Raw genomic sequence first — 16,248 nt, forward strand, 5'->3', positions numbered from 1 at the left:
GAGTATGATGGTTTGCCTTAAGATTTTTCTACTTTACAGTGGTGCGAAAGTGATACGCATTCAGTAGAAACCATACTTTGGGTACCTGTACAAACATTGTGTTTTTTACTGTCAGTACAGTGTTGAACAAGTTATATGAAATATTTAACACTTTATTATAAAGTACACTTTTTGTTAGATGATTCTGCCAAACGGTAGGGTAATATGAGTGTTCTGAGTACATTTAAAGGAGGATAGGCTAAGCTATGGATGTTTGGCAGGTTGGGTGTATTAAATGCATCTTTGACTTCATGGTATTTTCAACTTACAACGGGTTTATGAGGATGTAACCCCGTTGTAAGTTGAACAGCATTTGTATTATTTTTAAGCCTTTTAACATAATAGAGTCTTCATGCATTGTAGAATTTTGGTTTTCAGAAGTGGATGATTTTGTTTCCCCTCTCCGTTTTTCCCTCTGAGCATATCTGTCTAGTGCTTGAGCAGTTACTGCTATCTGTCCCCTAACCTCCAGTGTGGAACCAGGTCCTTCAGCAGCATTTTAGAGCTTCTTCCCCACAGTGACATTGGGGCTGTGGTAGATTCTGACCCTTGGCTGAAGTGGGGAGGGGGCTGCTTAAGGTCCAGTCTCCTTAGTCCTGCAGCTTGCTGAAAACCATAGTCCTAAATGAGGTTTAATAGCAGTTGGTGTTGTGCCTCATGTTGGCTTTCTTTTCCAAAACTTCAACCAGTGAATCTGGCCTTGGTTCCCATCTCATTTTGAGCACTTTTTCCCTCCTTGTTATCGCCCTAAGTTCCTAGTCACCAGTGCTGGCTTTTGACTTCAAAGTCTAGAAGACCTGTGATTTCACCCTCGTTCACTGCTGTGTTTTTGTTGTTGTCATTGTTGTTCTGTTGTTGCTGTACTGAGATATTTATTTTATTTTGGATCTCAAAAATATTTATATTTTACCTATAATTGCTGTGTCTTTGGAGCTGAGGAAATATGTCAAAATAAGAATTTACTGAGCTATTTTGATAAGACATCTGTAAAAAATATAAAGTACAATATAAAATCTAGCTGATTTTGGCATTTTATTCTAGAAACTCTTTGCTTAATTGTAAGCAATGAAAATGAAAGATTGAGAGTCAACAATAGCTACCATTTATTAAATATCCTATATACTAATCATTTTATTTGGTACTTCACACTTAACCACATCACACTTTGGTATCCCAGATTCATAGTGGAATTATCCACTTATTCCCGATGAGGAAGGCAAGGCTTTGAGAGGTCAAATACCTTTACTAAAGTAGCATAGCTAGGAAGTGAGGAAACTAGCAGTTGAGGCCAAATTATCATAAGTCCTATGTCTTAGAACTGTAAGATAGGAACAATCTCAGTTTTTTATAGATCTTAATGATTAAAGTAGCCAAAGACCTAATAGATGAAACTCCAAGGAAATTGTATTTTACTTTCTCTTGCATATCATTTCTGCATTAATCTTACTAAAACACAACACTCCTTTAACATCGCTCATGTTTCCCTATTTCCATAGTGTCAAATTTAAAATCTCACAGCCTTGCAGTGAGTGCAGAGGTCTGGATCCACAGCCCCGACTTGGGCGGCTGCAGCCTCACTGGTGCAAGGCTCCTGCCTACTCCTTGCCCCCCAAGAGCCCAGGGAGGCCCAGGTCCACAACCCTGACTTGGGCAGCTGCAGCCATGCCCAAAACGGTGGGGCTGCTACCTGTAGCTCCTGGCCCTCTGGAGCATGCAGCCCCTGCTGTGCTTCCTCACAGCCTGGGGCTGGGGCTCTAGGTCCTTGCTGGGCCCCGGCCAGTGTCCAGGGCAGGGGCAACGTCTCCCCGAGCTCCCTCGGTGGCTCCAGTGCTCAGGGGCGGCCCAGAGCTCCCCCTCACCGGGCTTGGGGCCCTGCCCAGGATGGGCATCTCTAGGAGTGGATCTCAGGCCTTGGGCCGGCCATTGGGAGTGATACTGTGCAGACCTATATGGGGTAGACCCTGGGGATGCGACCCTGGGCATGCGACCCTGGGTGGGTCTGTGCAGACAGCCTCCTCCAGAGGCGCAGGAATCCAGTGCTCTCTGCGAGGTGGGCATGGTGACTGCACTGCTGGCTGATCCCCGAAGTGGGCACCACTCTCACTTCCTGCCCCTGGCCCCTGAAGCGTGGCTCCAGCACTGCCTCCTCCCATCACCCTCCCTGCAGCAGTGGCAGGAGAGAGCAGTGACTTGGGGAGAGTTTCTGGAGCTGCAGAGGCTCCGGGCCTGGGGCTGGGTCCTGCCTGGCTGTGTAAGGGTGAGGGCAGTGCAGTCAGCCGCCTCCTGGAGGTAGGGCACTAGAGACTCACCACAGCTATTGCTGCTCCTGCAGCCACTCCTGCCTCCACCGCCCACACCTCCTCACTACAGATGGCCTGCTGCCATCAGTAGCATGAATTCTCTTTAATATGCCTTGCTCATTATTTTTTCTGTGCCACTTTTTATAGCATAGTACGGTCTTTAGGACTCTCTCTCCAACTGCTTGCCTTTCAGATGCAAGCCTCTTCTAGTAACTTCACTTTCTTCATAAATCTTTATCTGTCTGCAACAGTTTACAGTGAACCTTTTTAGAACATTAGATGTTATAGTTGATGTCACACATATAGCATCTATTTGTGCTTTATGTTTAAGTTTTGTTACTGAGATTGTGATTTCCCTGATTGTTTCTATACATCTCCTAATTATCTCTGCAGCATTCTTAAGATGTAGTATATGGAAATAACTTCAGAAATTGCAACTTTTAACCAGTAGCTTGAAGAAATAAAGGATGTCTTCTCATTCAATTTGAATTTGTGTAGCAAGTCATCATGACTTTCTTATAACATTTATCATTAGCTTCCTCTTTTTTGTCTGAGAAGATCAGTATGGTCTATTTCAAAAAATGAAAGTAAATTAAACCACAGTTATTTTCCTGCTCCCATCTTCCCTAAATACTCAGCATGCTGATCACCACAATATTCGGGGTGGGGTGAGAAAAGTGAGTCTCTTGGGCAGTGTCTTACATGGCTGTTGGAGCCGGGTGCCGAATCATTGTGCTTTTACTTTCCGCTTTGAGAAATTGTAGGGTTATGGAGTTTCTCTTGTTGAGCTGTGCTGCTTTGTGGGAGGGGTGATGCAGGTAAAATGAAACTTCTTACTCTCTCCACTGCATCTATTCTGGGTTTTTTGCCTCAGTAGTGTGCTGAAACTTTTCTGCGGGATTCCTAGACTCCCACAAAGGTGCTCTCGTCCACAAGTTGTTGTGAAAATTGATGCTTCTTGGGGGCATGTGACAATAGAAAGCACCTCTTCTGCCATCTTGCTGATACTACCTTTGTCACATTTTACTCTTAACAAGCCCTTGATGAGGGCTTTTATATTAATGAGCTTGTAAATTTGATGAATATAGATAATGCCATGGCATTATTTCAAGGTGACTTTTTGTGAGCTGTGGGGGTAAGTCACACAAAATAAGAACACAGTAAAACCATGAGGCATAATCAGATAACTTATATATTCATTGATGCTCAATATTAATGCACTGAGTCATCTTTGAACACAGTGGTGCTTTGTCAGCTGCTTCTTGTGGAAACAAATAATACTTGATGCTAATTTTGTGGAATATATTTTCCTGGACTTTTTTTTTCAGATGGACGATATTCCCCTTGGCTAATAAATGTGTATAAGTTACCTCAGTATATCAGTATATCAAATCTTTGGTCATATAAAGTATTTTATTAACCCTCAACATTGGTGTAGACATTATAGAAATATTATCAAGTTAGTCTTCCTGCTTTCAGTAACTTTTCTTTCAGGTTACTTGTGTTAAGATCTGGAATTTTTACTGTCTTTTGAAAAGGTCCTATGAGAGCTGGTCCCAGTCATACCAGCTTTTTTTCATCGTGGATGTGTGAAATTGTTTTCCAACTCAGTGACATCTTACATACTTTTCTCATTTGCAGGTGACACCATAACTCGTTTTCTCCCTTTGCACACACTTTTCATGTCATGATTTTTTTGCATGTATTGGGCCTTGACACTTCTTCAGAGAAGAGTTTATTGATCTGCTCATTGTAAATTGTATACCACAGCTAAAAATCTTTCATTGTACCTGTATTAGTCTGTTCTCATGCTGCTAATAAAGACATATCTGAGACTGGGTAATTTATAAAGAAGAGATTTAATGTACTCACAGTTCCACGTGGCTGGGGAGACCTTGCAATCACAGTGGAAGGCAAAGGAGGAGCAAAGTCACATCTTAATGGCAGCAGACAAGAGAGCATGTGCTCGGGAACTCCTCTTTATAAAAACCATCAGATCTTGTGAGACTCGTTCACTATTATGAGAACAGCTTGGGAAAGACCCGTCCCCATGATTCAATTACCTCTCACCAGGTCTCTCCCACAACACATGGGAATTATGGGAGCTACAAGTCAAGATGAGATTTGGGTGGGGACACAGCCAAACCACATCAGTACCTTTTCATTTTCATTTTAGATTTATTACTGTCCATGTCTGTCTGATTCCCTGTCCAGACCAAGAGATTTCTGAAGATAGTAATCCTGTTCATTTTTGTTCACTGATGAATTTTTGACAGTTGGCACAGGGACTGGCATTATAGTGGATGCTGCTTATGAAGTAGTCAGAGAGAATCCAAGGACCTTTCTGTTACTAGGTTCAGAATTCCTCTACCAGACTTAGAATTCCTCTGCTGACATTGTGTTGCAAGAAATACAATACCAATATAATGGAGTATGCATTAAACTTTTCAAAGTTTAATTGTGTGGGTTCCTCCCTGCCACAACCCCCCACATTTTTCCAGATCTTTTTTTTTAACCAAGGGTATGAGCAAACTTTCATGCAGAAAAATGTTAAAGGACATAAATAATTTTAAAAAATTAATCTGAGCAAGACTTGGGTAGTATCATGGGTTTTCCTTGAAGGAAAAAAGCTTAGAGACTGTTCTTAAAAAAGTGTGTTTTAAGGATAGTATTATAAAAAGTAAAACTGAGGACTTACACAGTAAAACCCAAATCTCTTTAATTCAGTTCACTTTCACTGTTGCAGTATATCATTATAAAAAGGTCTTTGATAATTAGATATACTTTTTATTTGCATAAATTTAAAATGTGAGTTAAACAAGTAAAAGACAGGAAACAGTTTGCTGAGATTTTTTTCAGAGATAATATGGCTGTCTTTTGTGGCTCTGGTTCTAGGCAGTATGAAACTGTGGTTCCACTTGAAGATTCTATTGTGACTGAGGTTACAGCAACTCTACAAGAATGGGCAAGTTTGTGGAAACAGTTGTATGTGGTAAGTAGTTGATTACTGGTTTATTGGATCATTAAAGTTTAGTGTACCAAGTAAAAATATTAACTTGTGCTAAGTATGCAGTTTTAGATTTCTGAATATTTGCAGTTTATCAAATGTATATTCTTAGTATTTACTGAAACATAGCAGACTGAGTTTTTTCAACCTGAGGAGCACACATTATTGTTCATATGCCTGTAGTTTCTCTACTCCAGTCGCTGGAATATGTTACATAGCACCAGGGATCTTAGCTGTCTTACTCATTGTTGTGTCCCCAGATGCTTTCATAAAACAGATAATTACAGAACAAATGAACCAACTTGAGAGTTATTTATTTTTATCTTTTGTGAACCTAATGGTGGATATAAAGGCCAATAAATTGTGTTAACAGTTTATAGCAGCTACTAAGCTTCAAGGATATGTCATATCTGACACTTTGCTGGCCCAATAAATTAATAGAAAATGTAATAGAAGCCAGGCATGGTGGCTCACACCTGTAATCCTAGTGCTTTGGGAAGCTGAGGCAGGAGGATTGCTTAAGGCCAGGAGTTTGAAACTACTTTGGGGACCACCATCTCTACACAAAATTAAAAATTTAGTTGGGTATGGTGGTGTGTGCCTGTAGTCCTAGCTACTTGGGAGGCTAAGGAATGAGACCCTGTCTCTTAAAAAAAAAGTAATAGAAACCTAATAAAAAAGTAATAAAGTTCTCAGAAAACTTAGAAAGTAGAGAGTGATAAGATGTAGAAATAATCATAATATCTACACTAAAAATAAGTGACAGGGTTTGAACTCTGGACAATATGGAGTAAGCACATTTTATTTTACTTCTACTAATACAACAAAAAGCCCTGGATAAAGCACATAATTCACCTCCTGGAAAACTCAGAAAGTTAGAAAAAAGAGAATGAACTGCCAAGGGATTTTGGGGCTCAGGATCAAGTGAATTTTCTTTCTCTCTCTCTCTCCTTTTTTCCCTTTCCTTACCTTCATATATCCTGACCTGGTCTCTGGAGAGGCACACAACTTGGAAATGCCAGTGGGTAGAAACCAACAAAGGAAAATTAGTGCCAAGGAAAGCCTGTTCTCTCTAGCCAGAGGATAGCCCCAAAAGACAGAAACTTTTTTAGTAATACTTTACTGTTCTCTAAGAGAACACACAATAAAAGCTGTATTTCTCTCCTACCCTAACAGGCATTTCAGCAGTGGCATCCATAACCAGTGCTGTTTTATACATACATCCTTCCCCTCCTACAGTAACAAGAGGATGCCCCTCTCCAGTGGAGACTGTAAAATGAACTGGAAAAATCTGGAAAAATGTGGGGGTGGGTGGCTGGGAGGAACTCAGAAAATTAGACATTCACCCCCTACCCTATAGTAATGAAGTGGTGCCCCACCTCAGCGGAATATGAAGTAAGGAGGAGGTAACTTTCCATGGAGAAACCTGTGGTTGGAACTCTTGACCTCTACTTTCCTTGTTGTGCTTTCCCCAGCTGAGTCTGTGGGCAAGACTCTGACTTCCACCCTCGCTTCCCCACTGCATTGATGAAGCAGACCCTGTGGGATAGTACCCTGTCTTCCATCCTTGCCCTGCTAAAATGAGGCAGTGCTTGTCCCCACCCAAACCCAAACTGAGGAGATAGTGGGGTGAAGTTATATCATCTACATAACACAAATGAGGGAAATTAGAAAAGCACTGCAGAGATTTTTATAACTAGATTTACATTCATGCACAGCTCATAAAGGTGAGAAGGTTGCAGTTTTAAGCAGGTTGACTACTTGCTAAAATAGATGATTTAAATAGGAACCAGAGTGTCATAGTACAATAATGTTCAGGATATGGTGCAGAATTACTTGTCGTATGAAAAATCAGGAAAATCTAAACTCAGCAGATGCTGACACTGAGATGACACAGATGTGGAATGATTGACAAGGACATTTAAACAGCTTTTGTAAAAATGCTTCAACAAGCAATTACAAACACTCTTGAAACAAACAAACATAGACAACCTTAGGAACAAAGTAAAAACTATAAAGAACCAAATGAAAATGATAGAACTGAAATATACAATAACCAAAATTAAAAATATATAAGCTCAATAGCAGCCTATAGAAATTATAGAGAAATGAATTGGTCAATTTGAAGATAGTTCACTAGAAATTCTCCCGTACAAATAATGGAGAGAAAAATAGAAAAAATGAGCTCTGCTTCCAGAGACCTGTGGGACAATAAGATAAGATGTAACACTGTAGCCTCAGAATACTAGATAGAGAGGACAGAATGTGGAGTAAAAAAAAAAAAAAATTTTTTTTCTTTTTTTTAAATGAAATAATGGCTGAAATTTCCCAGTTTGGCAGAAGACATAAGCATCTTAGATTCAGGAAGCTTAGTGAACTCCAAATGGGAAAACCCCAAAGAAATCCATACTCAGACACATCATAGTCCAAATTCTGAAAATTAAAGCCAAACAAGAAATCTTGAAAGTAGCTAGAGGACATTTAACACATTACCTGTGACAACAATTTGAGTAACAGGTTTCTCATCAGAAAGTATGGCAGACAGGAAGTATCCCATCATTTTTCAACTGCTTAAAGAAAAAAAAACCAAAAAAACAAGCAGATTATCCTGAATTGTGTATCCAGCAAAAATATGCTTCAGGAATGAAGGGGTAATCAACCCATATCAGAAGGAGGAAAGTAAGAAAATTTGTTGACAGGAGATTGGTTATAAAAGAATGACTATAAAAGGAAGTTGTTCAGAAAGAAAGGAAGTGACAACAGGATACTTGGAACATTAGGAATGAAGAAAGCAATGGAAAGGGTAGATTAATTCTCTCTTCAGTTTTTAAAGTTATGTTTGATAATACAAAGCAAAAATTATAATGTTGATACAATTCTCAGTGTATGTTGAATTAATATTTAAGAAAACTGTTGGCCGGGTGTGGTGGCTCACGCCTGTAATCCCAGCACTTTGGGAGGCCGAGGTGGGTGGATCACTTGAGGTCAGGAGTTGAGACTAGCCTGGCCAACGTGGTGAAACCCTGTCTCTACTAAAAATAGAAAAATTAGCCAGGCATGGCGTTGCATGCTTGTATTCCCAGCTACATGGGAGGCTGAGACAGGAGAATCGCTTGAACCTGGGAGGCGGAGGTTGCAGTAAGCCAAGGTTGTGCCATTGCACTCTACCCTGGGTGATGAGAGCAAAACTCCATCTAAAAAAAAACCAAAAAACTGTTTTATAAAGTGGAGAGGGAAAAGGACATAAATTATGATAGAGTAATTACATTCTATTTTAAGTATTAAAACATTCGGCCGGGTGTGGTGGCTCATGCCTGTAATCCCAGCACTTTGGGAGGCCAAGGTGGGCAGATCATGAGGTCAGGAGATCGAGACCATCCTAGCTAACACGGTGAAACCCTGTCTCTACTAAAAATACAAAAAAATTAGCCAGATGTGGTGGCGTGTGTCTGTAGTCCCAAGCTACTCGTGAGGCTGAGGCAGGAGAATGGTGTGAACCAGGAGGCAGAGCTTACAGTGAGCTGAGATCGTGCCAGTGCACTCCAGCCTGGGTGACAGAGCGAGACTCTGTCTCGAAAAACAACAACAACAAAAATTAATACTGGTAGACTGAGCAGTTCCGTATGTATATTGCAATCTCTAGAGCAATCATTAAGATATTACATAAAGTGATGTAATAAAAAGTACTGTAAATCAAAATAGAATACTAAAAATGTTCAAATAACCTACAGAAAAATAAGAACAGGGGTGAAACCCCGTCTCTACTAAAAAAATACAAAAAACTAGCCAGGCGAGGTGGCAGGCGCCTGTAGTCCCAGCTACTTGGGAGGCTGAGGCAGGAGAATGGCGTAAACCCGGGAGGCGGAGCTTACAGTGAGCTGAGATCCAGCCACTGCACTCCAGTCTGGGCAACAGAGCGAGACTCTGTCTCAAAAAAAAAAAGAAAGAAAAATAAGAAAAGGAACATAGAGGCAGGTAAAATAGAGGGAGCAAACACAAAAGTAAATACTAAAATGGTAGACTTAAATCCTAGTATATGAATAATTACAAGATAGAGTTTAGCAGAATTGTACAATAAAAGAAAGATATGTTGTTTATATGAGACTCACTTCAAACTCACTTGTCTATATGATGATATAGGGAGGCTTACAGATAGAAAAATATATGCTATGCAAACATGAAAGAAAAACAGGATAATTATATTAATAACATGTCATTATATTGTGAATAATTTTTTCCTTAAATAAATACTATTAATTGTACTAATATAAGAAAAATTCAATATCAGAGCAAAGAAAACTACCAGGAACAAAGAGACAATACAAAATGATAGAAGGATCAATTCATTGGGAAGACAAAATAATCTTAATCTAACAGAGGTGCAAAATAAATAAAGAAAAACCTGAAAAAACTGAATAGAGAAAAGAGAAAAAAAATCACTGTTGTAGTTGGGGGTTAATGACCCATTCTCTTTGTAATCTGTATAACCACTAGGCAATAGTCATCGGGAATAGGGAAGAACGAAACAGTGCAATCAACCATAGGCTCTAATTGAAATTTATAGAATACTTAATAAAATCAGGATACAGATTCTTTTCAGTCAAACATGTTCATTCACCAAGATAGACAATATCTTAGTTCATAGAGCAAATCTCAACAAGTTTGTAGTAATTGAAGTCATACAAAGGATATTCTAACCATAATGGAAACAAATTAGAAATCAGTAACAAGAAAAAACAAAAAACCAGGAAAACCTTAAAAATTAAACAACCCACTACTAAATGATCTGTGTCAAAGAGGAAACTGTGAGAGAAATAAAAGATATATCAAAGTGAATTTAAAAGAAAATATATTAAAATCTGTGGGATACTGCAAAAGCATTGTTGAAAGGAAAATGTATGCTTTAAGTCCTAATAATAGGGAAAAAAAAAGCAAGGTTTCAAATCAGACAATTTCAGCTCCTGCTCTACTGTAAGAAACTAAAAAAGGACTCCAGTCTGGGCATCACAGCAAGACTCTGTAAAAAAAAAAAAAAAAAAACAGCCAAAGCAAGCAGAATGAAGGAAAAAATGAAGAGCAGAAATTAATGAAATAAATAAATATACAAAAGCAATAGGGAAAATCAAAGCAAAAACTGATTTATAAAAGATTAATAAAATTGATAAACACCTAGCAAAACTGAAAAAGAAAATGAGGGAAAATACTAATTACCAATATATCAAGAGTAAAGAAAGAGATATCACCACAGACATCACAGACATTAAGCAGGCAAAAAGAAAATACTGTAAACAACTTTACATACATAATGATAATTTAAGATGAATAGGTCAAATTCTTGAAAACCATAAATTGTCAAAGCTCACCCAAGACAAAATAGATAATCTGAAAATCCTGCAACTGTTAATGTAATTGAATTTATAATTAAAATCCTTCCAAAAAGAACCATCCGGTCAAATAAATGACACTAGTTTTATACAGAGTCTTCTAGAAAATAGATAAGGAGGGAATACTTCCTAATTCATATGAGGCTGCTATTACCTTGATACCAAAATTAGACAAAGACAGTACAAAAAGAAAAAAATACGGAGTAGCTCTTATGACTATAGACATAAACATCCTCAATAAGGTATTAACAACTTGATCAATATATAAAAATAATAATATACCACGGCCAGTGGGGTTTATTCTGGTAATGCAAGGATGGTTCAGTATTTGAAAATCATGTAGTATAATCCATTGTATTAACATTCTAAAGAAGAAAAACCACCTGATGACATTAGTTGATTCAGAAAAGTATTTTAGAAAATTCGACACCCATTCATGATAACAATTCTCAGTAAACTAGCAAAGAGGCAAACTTCCTCAGCTTGATAAAGGATATTTATAAAAACCCACAGCAAATGTCATAATGATGAGAGACAGTTTGCATTTGAGAACAAGGCAAGGATGTTACCTTTCAGCACTCCTATCAACACAATATTGGAAGATTTAACCAATGGAGCAAAGCAAGAAAATGAGAGATATATATAGATAGAAAGGAAGAAATAAAACTCTTCCTGTTTGCAGATTATATGGTTGGCTACATGGGAGATCCCAAGGAATCTACAAACAAGAAGACATTAGAGTTTAAAAAGAAACCTCTTAGAATTAATAAGCAAGTTTATGGTTGGAGATATCCAAACACACACACACACACACACACACACAAATCATATTTCCACAGATAACAATGAATAATTGAAAACTGAAATTTAGAACACAGTACCATTTATTAGTTGCTCAAGAAAAAATGAGGCCAGGCACAGTGTCTCATGCTTCTCAGTACTTTGGGAGACTGAGGCAGGAATACTATTTGAGCCCAGGAGTTTGAGATCAGCCTGGGCAACATAGCAAGACCCCATTTCTACCAAAAAAAAAAAAAAAAGAAGAAGAAGGAAAAAAGAAACACTTGGGCATAAATCCAACAGAACATGTACAAGATCTGTATATTGAAAACTACACAATGCTAATTAAAAGACCTAAGTAATGGAGAGGCAGTATGCTCATGGATTAGAAGAGACATATTAAAAATATTTGTTCTATCCAGACTATTGATCTGTATATTTAATGTAATTCCTAAAACGTTCCTGGCAGGATTTTTTTAGAATAGACAAACTGATTCTAGAATTTATAGGGCAAGTTGAAATTATTTTTTTAAATTAAAACTAAAATTTTAGGGGAGTGCAAAAGAACTAAAATGGTTAAACAATTTTGAAAAGAATAATAAAGTTGGAAGAATCACTCAGTGTAATTTTAACACTTACTATGCAGTAATCAAGGCAGAGTAGTACTGGCAGAGGGATAGACACTTAAAGGGACCAAGATAAAGAGCTGAGATGTAGATTCACACAAGTGTGCACAACTGATTTTTGACAAAGGTACAAAAGCAATTAAGTAGAGGAACGATTGTGTTTTCAACAAATGGTGTTGGAATAGTTGGATATTTATAGGCAAAAGGAAAAAAAAAAGAAACTTGCCTAAGTCTCATCCTTTTTTATAAAAAGTTAACTCAAAATGGATTGTAGGCTCAAATGTAAAATGTAAAACGATAAAACTTTCGAAGAAAATTTTAGGAGAAAACGTTCATGACCTAGTCTTAAGTGGAGACATGGCACTAAAGGAAATGATCCATAAAGTAAAAAGGCAATACATTGGACTTCATCAAAACCAAAATTTTTGCTCTTGAATGACCCTGTTAAAAGGATGAAAAGGTAAGCCATATACTGGAAGAAAATATTTGAAAATTGTATATCCATCAAAAGATTTGTATCTAGAATATTTATGGAACTCTGTAAATGGAACAGTAATACAACAACTCAATTAGGAATTGGGCAAAATACTTGAATAGGGACAAGGAGGATATGTGGCTAGCCAGTAAGCACATGAAAAGATTTTGCCATATCATTAGCCAATAGAGTAATGCAAATAATTGCTACAATGAGATACTAATATATATCTGTTAGAATGACTGAAATAAAAAGTACTGCTAATACCAAGTGATGTCAAGGATGTGGGTCCGGATCTCATACATTGCTAGTTAGAAGGTAAAATGGCACACCCACCTGGAGAAAAATTTGGACTTTTCTTATAAAGTTAAACATATACTTAACATATGACCCAGCCATCACAGTCCTGTTTTTACCCTAGAGAAGTGAAAGCTTCTGTTCAAATAATAGCTTTTACATGGATGTTTATAAAAGCTTTATTTGTAATGGCATAAACTGGAAACAATTCAAATATCCTTCAGTAGGTGTGTAGAAGAAAAAACTATGGAATACTACTCAGAAACAAAAAGGAGTAATGATTAATACATCCAGCAACTTAGAGTGATTGATCTCAAGGGCATGATGCTACTTAAAAAAATGTAACTTTGGTCAGGCGCAGTGGCTAACTCCTGTCATCCCAGCACTTTGGGAGGCTGAGGCGGGTGGGCGGGCAGATCACGAGGTCGGGAGATTGAGACCATCCTGGCTAACATGGTGAAACCCCGTCTCTACTAAAAAAAATACAAAAAGTTAGCCAGGTGTGGTGGCGGGTGCCTGTAGTCCCAGCTACTCAGGAAGCTGAGGCAGGAGAATGGCGTGAATCCGGGAGGCGGAGCTTGCAGTGAGCCAAGATTGCGCCACTGCATTCCAGCCTGGGCGACAGAGCGAGACTCTGTCTCAAAAACAAACAAACAAACAAAAAGTCAAAGGGTTGCATACTCTATGATTCCATTTACGTAACATTCTCAAAGTGACAGAATTATAGCAATTAAGACAGATTTGTGTTTGCCAAGAGTTAAGGTTGAGGTCAGGGTGTGACTATTAAGGCTTAATATGAGAGAGTGTCTTTATGGTGATGGCACCATTCTGAATTCTGATTATGGTGATAGCTATTTGAATTTACACATGTGGTTTCTTTGTAATGGAGTTGATAATATTGTAACAATGTCAGTTTCTGGGTTTTGACAGTGTACTGTGGTTACATAAGATCTTATCAGTGGATGAAGCTGGGTAAATGGTATATGGAATTCTCTGTATGTTTTTGGCAAGTCCTGGTGAATATCAGAGTTGTACACACCAGAGGTTTAAAAAGGAATGTTTGCCAGGTATTCAGTAATTTAGGACAAAAATTGTCAATGTGATTGACATTTTCTTCCTGATATCACATACCATATGAACAAAGTTAAATTTTAAGCTTCATGGAAAGAAATAGCTTATTTGTGACAGAGATGGTCTCAAAAATTTTTGTTAAAACTAAAAACTTTTACTAATAAAAATAATAATGTTTTAGATATTTTTAGTGTGAATTATGCTATTATGCTATTATGAATAGCTATTATGCTATGCTATTATTTATGCATGAGATTTTAATTATGATTGGCAGTGTTAACTAAATTGATTCCAAAAACTGTAACATAAATTTGAAGAATCCTTTTTGGATTTGATGTTAATGCTACAAAGTTAACATAAGAGGGTCTGAATTTACTTAACTTGGCTATGGTTTTGAAACTGATAACTGCAGAATCAATAACTGATTACTCTAAAGTCAAATAAATTATTCTAAATTGTTCTATTTGAACCAGAAGAGAAAAACCCCATTCCTCTGAGGCAGTTAAAACCATAATCTCTCTATCCAGTAATCTTGTTTTGATGTGAAACAGATTATCTGAGCACCATCATTTGTGGAAAATGTTGACATTATATTATGCATTCCTGTCAGAACAAGATTTGTCATTACAGATTGAACTCCTTGTTCTCCTTGTTCCCTCTTCTCAATACTGCACTTGACTGGTCTTATAAAAAAGATTGTCATATTTTAAATAGTTTTTTATGTTTCACATACTATTTTTTAAAAGCCAAAAGCACACTAGAGGTCACACAAAGAATTTATATATTTCCCTCTGCCAAGATAGTAATTAAGGCCAAGTACTAATATAAGCTAGAAAATGAATTTATTGCCCAGAATAATCTTTATTCTTTATTTTTAGAGTTACTCTGGCAATAAGAAAAAGGGAATTTTCTAGCCACTAGGAAATCTTCATCAAAAAACTTTATAGGTGAGGCACGGTGGCTCAGGCCTGTAATTCCAGCACTTTGGGAGGTCGTGGTGAGTGGATCACCTGAGGCCAGATGTTCGAGACCAGCCTGGCCAACGTGGCAAAATCCCGTCTCTACTAAAAGTACAAAAAATTAGCTGGATGTAGTGGCAGGAGCCACTGAGGAATAGTGAACTAACTCATTAAATGATTGATTCCCACTATTTTTAATTTACTAGCTTTTTATGTAATATAGTGCGCTTACCTTCACTACTGTCTGTATTGAAATAGAAATTGATTCTCAAATTATTTGTATAAATATATGTTTTAAAATTTACTTTTTCTTCAAAATATGATTTATTTTAATTTTGTAATATATAGCTTTCACACCAGACATAGTCAACTTACAATAGTTTGAAAGCTTTTAGTCCCCAAGAAGACATGGTAACTCTAGAAGAGATAACCTAAGTAGTCAAATTATTTAGAGTGATTATATGCCTTTTCTACTTGACTAGATTTCAGTGTGAAGTAAATTTCCATTTCAGTTGAAAGCGTTTGCAGGAGAAATAATTTATCAGGGTTATTAGATTACTTTTATGTCATCATTGAGGAATTGTATTAATACAATAAGATAGCATCAGTATAGTTGTATGGAAACAAAATGTTAAAATTGGATTGTATCTCACATATTCACAAATCCTATTCTGGGCTCCTGAACTACTCCCATTTTCCAAGCAAGATATGCTAATAAACTGAAGCATGTGTGGTTAGCATTAGGTGAGTTTAATGAAATATATGAAATACCTGCACACGAAAAGCTAGACAACACTACTGAAAGAAATTTTAAAAGACCTGAAATAAATGGAGGAGATATGCTTATGGAGTGGAAGACTCAATATGGTTAAGATGTTAGTTCTCTCCAGTATTGATGTGTAGTGTCAACATAATCCTAGTGAAAATCAAAATTTCCGCAGGTTTTTTTTTTTTTTTTTTTTTGATACGGAGTCTCGCTTTGTCACCCAGGCTGGCATGCAGTGGTGCTGTCTTGGCTTACTGCAAGCTCCACCTCCCGGGTTCACGCCTTTCTCCTGCCTCAGCCTCCCGAGTAGCTGGGACTACAGGCGCCTGCCACCACGCCCGGCTAATTTTTTGCATTTTTAGTAGAGATAAGGTTTTACCGTGTTAGCCAGGATGGCTTGATCTCCTGACCTTGTGATCTGCCCACCTCGGTCTCCCAAAGTGCTGGGATTATAGGCGTGAGCCACCGTGCCCAGCCTTCGCAGATATTTTTTGTGTGTAGAAATTGATGTTGAAGTTTTAATCTTTTTTTTTTTTTTTTTTTT

At 37.6% G+C, this 16,248-nt stretch overlaps 1 protein-coding gene across 1 annotated transcript in view; it reads left to right on the top strand.

Annotated features, from left to right (window-relative positions):
• Positions 1–16,248, top strand: part of DOCK3 (dedicator of cytokinesis 3) — a 494,638-nt gene that overhangs the window by 31,247 nt on the left and 447,143 nt on the right. The window contains exon 3 of the mRNA XM_011992509.1: positions 5,235–5,331. Within this exon, the coding sequence (XP_011847899.1) occupies positions 5,235–5,331 (97 nt within the window). The remainder of the gene's footprint in view (positions 1–5,234; positions 5,332–16,248) is intronic.

Source organism: Mandrillus leucophaeus, unplaced genomic scaffold (genome assembly GCF_000951045.1).
Source record: "Mandrillus leucophaeus isolate KB7577 unplaced genomic scaffold, Mleu.le_1.0 Scaffold412, whole genome shotgun sequence".
Lineage (NCBI taxonomy): Eukaryota > Metazoa > Chordata > Mammalia > Primates > Cercopithecidae > Mandrillus > Mandrillus leucophaeus.